Raw genomic sequence first — 9,829 nt, 5'->3', positions numbered from 1 at the left:
CACTCTCCCATCGAATGTACATTGTCCTAGGAACAGAAATAGATATTCCCCTTATAGGGAGAATTGCTCATATCGAAACAATGTTCATAGAAATACAAGTTCTTACCAAACAAAGGAATATGATTATTATTGTGAATGTTATTTTATTTTAGGCCTATTCCGCGAACTAAACATGTCATTATATTAGTGTTAATGCAATTAAAAACATTTCATGAACCTCTACACAACCTACTATCCTATTATGTGGAAAAATGAAAAACTTATAAAAACTTTGACAAGCTAAGTCTCACTGATCAGTAAGAGAATTTGCCATAGAAAAATTATGGTTGGTGTTTTCGTATGTATTTTGTGAGTGATAGGGAGTATATATAAGAGTATAACCCTTTAAAATTATAAAATAGTGGGACCTAATAAATACATAATTGTATTAGCCTAATAAACAAAAGGCATCGAAGCTGCTAACCCCAGTCCCCAGCGCAGAAAAAAGCAGACCAAGTCGATATGGCGATTGGCTCATCGCCCCGAAACAACGTTGTCTCAGTCAGTAGTTGTCGACGACCAAACCCCATCCGCTACAAAACGAGTTAGAGAGAGAAACAGCACATGTGTTTTTTTGCAGTGAGAGAAAGCCAAAAGGTCACAATAATATATAATTATTCAAATATTATTATTATTTCCTTCCGTGTCCATACACATATTGCACACACAGTAGACTGGGTTTCTTGGAGCTACCCTTTCTCGAGCTCTTAAACTTAAATTTATTTCCTCTTTTGAAAAGTCTCACCTCCCATCCCTACTCTATCTCCGTGTTTTGACTTTGACAATCTTATCACTTATCCCCCTCTCTCTATATATATAACCCAACCCACCATTCTCCTTCTTCATTCAAATTAAACCACATTAAAGCTTTCAAGATTGCATCTTTCCTTCAGTGAAGAAAAGGGTTTTTACAACTTTTTGGATTAGATGGAAGAGATTCAAGTTCCTCCTTATTTTCTTTGTCCGATTTCGCTGGAGATCATGAAGGATCCGGTGACGGTGTCCACCGGAATAACGTACGACCGGGAGAACATCGAGAAGTGGATATTCTCCGGCAAGAACAACACGTGTCCGGTGACCAAGCAGGGGATTATGGACGGCGACGTCGGGGAGTTGACTCCGAACATCATTCTCCGGCGGTATATCCAGTCGTGGTGCACTCTCCACGCGGCGCACGGCATCGAGAGGTTCCCGACGCCGAAGCCGCCGGTGAGCCGATCCCAGATCGCGAAGCTCCTGAGCGACGCCCAGTCGCCGCAAATGCAGGCGGAGTGTCTCCAGCGCCTGCGGTCCATCGCGTCCGAAAGCGAGGCGAACCGCCGCTGCATCGAGAGCGCCGGCGCCGCCGCGTTCTTGGCGTCGATAATCATCAACAACAACAACAGCGATGAAGCCCTAAGTTTACTCCACAACCTAAGATTATCCGAACAAAGCCTAAAATCTCTCGCCGGACAAGACAACCGATTCATCGAATCCTTAGTCCGATCCATGCAAACCGAAAACTACGAATCTCGAGCTTTCGCAGTAATGCTTCTAAAATCAATCCTCAAAGTCGCGGAGCCATTGCAGCTGACAGGCTTGAAGCCTGCATTCTATCTCGCAACAGTGCAAATCCTGAAAGACTCCATATCCGAGAAGGCCTCGAAAGCCGCACTGCACATTCTAATCAACGTTGCTCCATGGGCGAGGAACAGAATCAAAGCAGTAGAGGCCGGAGCCACGGCGGTGTTGATCGATCTCCTTATCGAATCGACGGAGAAGAGGACATGTGAAATGATCCTAACGTCCCTGGATCAGCTCTGCCAGTGCGCGGAAGGGAGGGCGGAGCTGCTAAGCCATCCCGCCGGGCTCGCCGTCGTGTCCAAGAAAATCTTTAGGGTTTCGCATGCGGCCAGCGACAGAGCCGTCAAGATTCTGTACTCCATTTCTAGGTTTTCGGCGACGGCGGCGGTTGTTCATGAGATGTTGCAGTTGGGCGTGGCGGCGAAGCTGTGCCTAGTGACGCAAGTTGATTGTGGGAGCAAGACGAAGGAGAGGGCCATGGGAATTCTCAAACTGCATGCTAAGTCTTGGAAGAACTCTCCCTGTATTCCCATGAATTTGGCTTCTTCTTACCCATCTTCTTGATGATGGTGATGAAGAACTTATTAGATAACATAGCAATTGAAAAACAAGAGAAAATTGTGCATAGTTATTCGAGCATTTTACCCCCCAAAAAACATGAATTGAAGATTTTACAACTCCCAATTATTACAAAAGATGTGCAACTAATTAATAAATCCAGACTTTAATTTACTCTTTTATATCGATCTTGATCTTAGAAAAATTAAATTAGCAAACTTTCATATCTAACCATCTTGGAGAAAATGTGAAATAGGCCTCTAAACATTACTCAAGAAGTTAATTAGACCCTTAAATTTTCAAAGATAGTTATAATTAAATCCTTAAAACATATTATTTTAAAGTATTGAGATTCAAAAATCCGTTGGTGACCTGTAATTACAGGTCACTAGGGTTCAATCAAATCTCCCACGAGACTCTGACCATCTTCTAGCAAAAAATACCGGCGGAATAGTCGCCGGTATCGTTTGGTTGCCTTCTCCGCAAAGGAGAATGCTCTAAAATAATATGTTGGTCTCCCTTCTCCTTTGTGGAGTAGGCAACAAAACGACACTGACAACCGTTTCGCTGGTGTTTTTTGTCAGAATATGGTCGGAATCTCGCCAAAACTCTCATGACGTGTAATTATAGACCATTAACCAATTTTTGGGCATCAATACTCTGAAATAATATATTTAAGAGTTTAATTACAATGTTCTATAAAAAAAAAGTTTAATTACAACCTTTAAAAGTTTAGGAGGAATCTATTTGACTCTTTTCCCACAATCTTATTTTCATTTCTTTAATTTGTTCCTCTTAATTGAAATTCTAGTAGTTCACACCTATCTAACTTGTTAACTAATCTCAACCATTCACACATGACACTTTTTTTTTTTTTTAGAAAAAGTAAATATAGAGCTCTTTATAGATAGTAACGTCACACTCACACAATTAGCAGCTAAAGAATGCAAATTAAATTGAATTGGGTGGATGGGCAGGTCATGAAATTAGTGGAAACTTGCACTTTTGGAATTGAAACATCATTCATGCATGTTTCACGAGTAGTATGTAGTATTCTTGGCTCTAAACACAAAATGATGAATACATACAATAATTGCTACGCATTCCAACCCATTAGTCTTCATGAACATGTGGATGTATTTGTTTATTTAACATCCATGAACATGTTCACGAACACTAATGAACATGCATGTTCGCAAACATTAATAAACATGTTTGCAAACGTGTTCGTCAACATTAACAAACACTAACGAACACTTAACAAATGAACATGAACAAAATTTTCAAAAACATTAACAAACGAACACAAATACGGACAAGATTTTCAAAAACATTAACAAACAAACACGAACACGAGCATAATTTTCAAAAATCTTAATAAACGAACACAAACAACCTCTATTCATACATGTTCGGTTCGTTAACAACCCTAGTGATAGGTTTCATCCATTAACCAGGCTAAGGAAGTTTATTGAATCGGACTGCTTCAATGTATTGCTTAACTACCCTGCATTTAGTTGACATAACCAAAAGGCTATAGCTTTCTAGTTGTTGATATATTGGTTTCAGTTATAAATATATTGGCCCAGCCTTCTAATAATCAATTTTCATGGTGACCTAAATACATATAGCGGTCCATCTCATTTATAGTTATTTTAACAATTACAAGTGAAACTGTCATATATAACTACGTTCATACTACTAACATGCTAACGTGCCATACGCACCAGTACTTGGACCAATGACCGAAGACCTGTTCGTACATGTTGGCAAGTTGGATCGATACATACATTATTACTACTTGCTTACAAAACCTTTTTTTTTTTTTTTAATTTTTTATTTTATGTAATTGTGATTTTGCCTGGTAAAACAAGACATTAGACCAGTACAAGGTTAGTTCGTCAATTTTGGTACTATGAAGGTTGAAAATCTAAGACTTGGTAAGTAAACCAAAAAAATATATAGATTTTTTTTTTGACAATAAAAAAACTATAGATATAGATGTTAGTATATAGTAATCAGCAATGTTACATCATTTGGTTTGTTAAGTCGTTGATTAGTAAATTACCCACACTTTTATAATCTATTAGCATATATTGATTTAAACTATGTGTAAAAGATACCATGTCTATTTTTTTTTTTTTTTTCAAACCTATTGCGGAAAAAAGTAGGTCGTAATTGGGTAGACAAAAAAATACGCATTTTCAATATAATTTGACAATAAAAGACGCTTCTTTTTAAGTACTATTAAATTTGAGTTTGAATTCGAGCTATCAAACAAAATCTTACAATGGAGTATCATTCAAATAGCACGAGAGAAGACCTTGGTGAACATATATTTGTTGATCCATAATCATCAATTTATTTTCAATTCAATTTTTTTATATCAAATAATAAAGAAATGTACAATTTTGACCAGCTAACATTAAATGAACAATTAGAAAATTCATAATAAAGACAATATACATGTGACCCCAGTCCAAATAATCAAAGTAATGATAATGTAGTGAAGTCACTATATGTCTAAATTAAATATATTTAATTTATTTTCTTATGGCGACAAGTCTACACAGCCGAAGCCGGCGCCGGCGACATGGTCATCCTCCGATCCTCACGCCTCCGCCATCAAGTCACGCCCCAAAAGCTGACGGCGTGCAGAGGCCGGTGAACTAACTGCAAAAAATTATTTAATCTTGAAGTCTTGAATATACATATACTATCTGATAATCTTCTTTGTAATACATTTCAATTTTTATTTTTTTTAGTTTACACGAATAGTTTTGTTCATAGATGAGAATGTCGTTAAAATATTTAGGAGAACCCTTGATAAGAATTGTATCATTTTAGAAGTGTAGTACGTGTATATGCTTGGACCAATACCATTCGGTCGCCCTGAAAACAAACTTGGTACATATATATACATAACATCTCTTCTAGAATTGAGTACTTAGCTTTATAGACTTTGAGTCTCTATCTTTTTACCCTATATAATGAATGTTATATTACATTATTATTTATAGACTTTGAGTCTCTATCTTTTTACCCTATATAATGAATGTTATATTACATTATTATGTTGATGAGCGGAGGCTAAAGAGTTAAGCTCATCAGTATCTTACAATGTGATAATAACTACTATGTAAGTGTAAGAATATAAAGTTATATATTTGCTACTATCTATAACTTTTAGTATATATATAGTAATAAGCACTTAATATTAACCTATTACAAAATATTTAAATATTTCAACTTATAATACGTTAAATACTTCGTATAAATTAGTTCCTACCTTTAATTAAAATATAAGATTAAAAAATCTCATGCAAACAAATGTTTCTAGGGAACTTTGAATTTTACCTAAGAGTATTAACTACTAGTTAAATGAAAAGATCATTAAATTAAAAGAGATGACCAAATGAGTGGAGCATGATGTTCATACCAGTAAATCACAAATTTGATTCTTGCTAACACATTCTTGATCAAACTCATCGCACTAGGTCTTTCTAATGCAGTTTACCTCTCTTGTGTGATTTGCATGTTATTACATAGGAGAAAAAAAAAATAGTCCTTTGATTGGCAAATTATGCTGTGCAACCGTGTGCACCATGCATGGTGCACAATGTTGCAAAACGATGCCGTTCCAAATTTAAAAAAAAAAAATCCTTTTTCATTGTCGTTAACGGCGTTAGGCAGTTTCCTTTTGCATTCAAACATTCCATTCTCTCTTTGCAATCGCACAGTTTTGAAATTATGAATCTACTGTATTTAAATAATTATGAATCTACAATATATAAATTATGAATCTACAATATTAGATTTGTGAACATGTGATAGAGCTATATGTTCACATTTTTCGATGTTCATATTCCCAATTGTTGAACTTTGTATTCACAAATCACAGAACTATATGTTTATAATTTGATAACGATACAATTTAGAAATTATGAATCTACAGTACATAAATTATGAATCTACAGTATAGAAATTATGAATTTACAGTATAGAAATTATGAATCTACTGTATTTAAATTATGAATCTATGATTTAGAAATTATAAATCTATATTATAGATTTTATGAATCTACAGTATATAAATTATGAATTGGAATCTTGCACACCTTACATAGTGCGGCACACGTACGGTTTCACATCATAACGTTCCCTTTGATTCTAGACTAATGTTTGGATTTATTAACCATAAGGTTTAAGCTTAGCTCTTGCCCCTTAGTCTTGCTGTTTATTTTGTTATTTGTAGCACTTAGATTGGGCTAGTGAGAATAAATTACCCAAGCTTGAAAGAAAAATTAATGAAAGACTATACAGGTCTGATTCACCATTTCACCGAGTGAGGTTTCAAAGAAATGGAATCGCAAATATTGGCAATAATTAATTGGTCCACGAACCTATTTGGATCATAAACAAAAAATACATTTTTAATATATTAAAATTACATTTTTTTTATATATGAAATGCAGATGGGCTCGGTCGCGAGGAACAATGAAGAAATGCAGAGAGCCTTACGCAATGATGAGCTTGACTTGTTGGGAGTTTCTAACATTGTGAGGATCAACCATTGATCTTTGATATTTTTCTCTCCATTTTCAAAAAAATATATATTATATGAGTATTGAAAGTACATTATTTTGTATACTATCAAATAATGTATATTTAATATACAATAATGTACTTTTAGTATATTAAAAATATATCATATATTCATGTTCCACACAAAATTTTTCCAAATGTTAGGCCTCAGACTTCTTATAAGTATGTTTTAGCATGCATACTCTCTTCAACAATGCATACCACACATATAACCCTATTGATCACTACTTAGGAATGACAATTTCTCTTAAACTTTATGCGGATCGCGGTTCCCTATTCGAATTGGGACAAGAATGAGAATAGAAATTAAAGGAACGGGATGGGGATATTGCGTCTCATCATCTCACACCGTCCTTGATACATTAATTTTTTAAAAAAAATTATATATATTGGTGAAATTATGAATAATTAAAAACTTAAGTACTAGACTAATATTTGAACCTGCCGGGTGCTCAGATGGCACCCGAATTGGATTTCCATATGGGAGGTTGTGAGTTTGAGCCTTAAAAATTCTCCATATTGATGAAAAATGAAAATTATTTCTATTTCCCATGATAAGATCACGAGAATGGAGATAAGGGGTATACTCTACATCCCATGTCGTTGTCATCCCTACACACAACATCATCCCAACCGCAACCATGCTCTCCTCTACCAAGTTTTTGCAAGATTAACTCACATTCTACGTGGACCCATTCCCATTCTAATATGTTTTTCCTAACAAATATAATTGACCCATCACTTAAATGGATGATTCTATTCAACTTGATTGAGAGGGCTACAAACATACCCCAAGTACAAATGTGGTCCAATTGATAGACAATCTACCCCAAAATATTAAATTGTCAATGCCGGTTGTGCAAAAACAATAAATAATGAAATGTATATCCTTCTATTTATTGTGTATTCAATACAAAAGAAACCCCTGTAAATTGACATATGGTGCCTAATTAATATATTCAACCAACCAACACATGTAAGACACTCCAATAACTAAAAAATATATATAATCACAACAAAAGAATACTAGCCGCCGCCGCCGCCGCCGCCGTGCGAAGAAGAAAACAACCCGGCCTGACGAAGAAAAGTAAGAGTAAAGAATAATGAAGTTTGAGTTTGAATGATAATAATCTCATTTCCATGGGCGGATTGAGAGAACGACGATCAAGATGATGATGAGCAAGAGTATGATGGCGAAGCAAGTCCACTTGCGGGTGTTCTTCTGGTGCTTCCTGGCGGTGAGAAGCTGATCGGCGCCGTGGCGGACGATGCTGTTAGCTCTGTTGACCTGGCTCTCAATGTCGTCCAGCTGCTCCCCCTGCGTCTCCACCAGCACCGCCATGTCCAAGAACACCTGGTGCAGCTCCTTCAGGTTCCTCTCCACCTCCTTCACCGCCTCGTGCCGCTCCTGAATCTCCATCACCGTGTTCATCACCTCCCCTCTCCCCTGCTCCTGTATCGCCTTCTGCATGAACTGCATGCAATAACATTTTTGTTATTATTAGGATTAGTGATAGATTGTGAACAAAGATGTAAGATCGAGCTCTGATAACCCCAAGAGTTACACTTAATATGGTGGGTTTTTCGTTGTGGGTGCAGAAATATGTTCACATGGATAGCTACATCAGTTTTTGGGTGTTCGATTGTGTATAAGAACACAAGATCGAGTCTTAATAGTCACTTTATCTGTTTGTCTAGGAGACTGGAAGTTACATCTAATGTATTGGACTCCTTACAGATGTTAAGCAATTAAATACGTGTCTTTTCACCTAATAGATCTTTAAATTATTGCATCTTATAAATAGAATTTTACCTATTTGTAGACAAATATAAAACAAATATTTGGGCAATATAGGTAAGTTAGGATAAATGGTTCATACCGTCTCGCTTTGGCCGGTGGAAATAAGCTTGTCCAGGACCTCCTCGTCGGGGTTTTCGCCGGTGACGGTGTAGTATCTCCGCTGGACGGTTTCCCGGTACTCGGATTCGATCTTCTGGCGGAGGTCGTTGAACTGGTTCATGTACTCCTTAAGCTTGTTCCTCAGCCCATTGACTACCGACGTTCTGGTCCGGTCGGAGGAGCTGCCGGGGCCGCAGCCGTAGACTTTCCGGTTGGCGGCGTTGGACTGGTCCAATTCCTCGAGGCGGTGTTTGATGAGCTTCGCCTGCTTGAGCGCCAGGGAGACGTCTTTGTCCATCCTCGCCCGGAGCTCTTTCACCTGTTTAGCGTTGTGCACAGTCTTGCTCTGTTCGTGGGCGGTTTTCAGGCTGCCGTAGATTTTCTCGATGTCCTTAAGGTCGTCCTTGACAGCCTCGACATCCTCGAAAAACTTGGCCAGGTTGGCTCCGCCGCCGTTGGCGGCGGCGCTCATCTCGATGGTGTGGGATTCAGGCGGCGCCGGAGACGACCCGCCGTTTTCCCGGGGCAGAGAGAAGGATCGTGAAAGAAGATCATTCATTTCGATCAAAATCAGCTAGCAGAACTCACCGGTTTCAAGAAAATGAATCGGAGAAGATTAAGAAGAAAAGATTGGATTTTGAAGATAGAATTTCGTTAGAGAGAAATGGAAGATAAAAAGTGATAAAGAAAAGGGAGACGCGGTTCAATCTTGAATGCATGGTGGCTTCTGGAATTAGTAAACACCAAAGACCAGTCAAGATAGGCCGTCTAAGCTGCTTCTGTTCACGCGATAGGGAAGGAATTTTTATATTTTTGTGAGAGAAAAGTCGATTTTATGTTAATTTAAGGTAAGTTAAATTGTTACACGACTTCTAAAAATAGAAATATAAAAGTATAAGAAAATAAAGTGACGTGTTCAATTTAAGTTATAACTTTAATATTTGATTCTGAACCAAATTATTACAACTCAGTTCTCTATTATTAATTGATAAGTGAATATTAATCTTTGACTAAATGGGAGAAATTTGTTATGATTTAGGATCTCTTAATCTTGAAATTTAATCTTAACAAACATAAGAGTGACTTAACCACTATTTTCTAGATTAGGGTGTTCCTTTCCCCGATATTTCCAAAAACAAAAATTGATGCCGGAATGAGAAAACG

General features: G+C 37.0%; 2 protein-coding genes across 2 annotated transcripts; one reads left to right on the top strand and one right to left on the bottom strand.

Moving 5' to 3' along the window:
• Window positions 1–888: 888 nt before the first annotated feature.
• On the top strand, window positions 889–2,292 carry LOC109181659 (E3 ubiquitin-protein ligase PUB23-like). The gene has a single exon (XM_019331519.1). It carries the CDS (start codon window positions 967–969, stop codon window positions 2,164–2,166), a length of 1,200 nt encoding a protein of 399 aa, XP_019187064.1. The 5' UTR covers window positions 889–966; the 3' UTR covers window positions 2,167–2,292.
• Window positions 2,293–7,620: 5,328 nt separating this feature from the next.
• LOC109181660 (syntaxin-121-like) lies at window positions 7,621–9,357 on the bottom strand. The gene is made up of 2 exons (XM_019331520.1): window positions 8,646–9,357; window positions 7,621–8,239 (listed from the first exon to the last, which is right to left on the bottom strand). Exons 1-2 carry the CDS (start codon window positions 9,222–9,224, stop codon window positions 7,898–7,900), a joined length of 921 nt encoding a protein of 306 aa, XP_019187065.1. The 5' UTR covers window positions 9,225–9,357; the 3' UTR covers window positions 7,621–7,897.
• Between the last annotated feature and the right edge of the window lie 472 nt (window positions 9,358–9,829).

The sequence above is a fragment of the Ipomoea nil genome, unplaced genomic scaffold (genome assembly GCF_001879475.1).
Source record: "Ipomoea nil cultivar Tokyo-kokei standard unplaced genomic scaffold, Asagao_1.1 scaffold1043, whole genome shotgun sequence".
Lineage (NCBI taxonomy): Eukaryota > Viridiplantae > Streptophyta > Magnoliopsida > Solanales > Convolvulaceae > Ipomoea > Ipomoea nil.
Note: the sequence above shows the minus strand (reverse complement) of the source record. Positions and strands in the feature narration are given on the sequence as shown.

Bases quoted from the DNA above. Each gene is read 5' to 3' on its own strand.
- LOC109181659 (XM_019331519.1), top strand. From the start codon at position 967: ATGGAAGAGATTCAAGTTCCTCCTTATTTTCTTTGTCCGATTTCGCTG.
- LOC109181660 (XM_019331520.1), bottom strand. From the start codon at position 9,224: ATGAATGATCTTCTTTCACGATCCTTCTCTCTGCCCCGGGAAAACGGC. The intron at 8,240-8,645 runs GTATGAACCATT...TATTGCATGCAG, and splicing joins CCACCGGCCAAAGCGAGACG to TTCATGCAGAAGGCGATACA.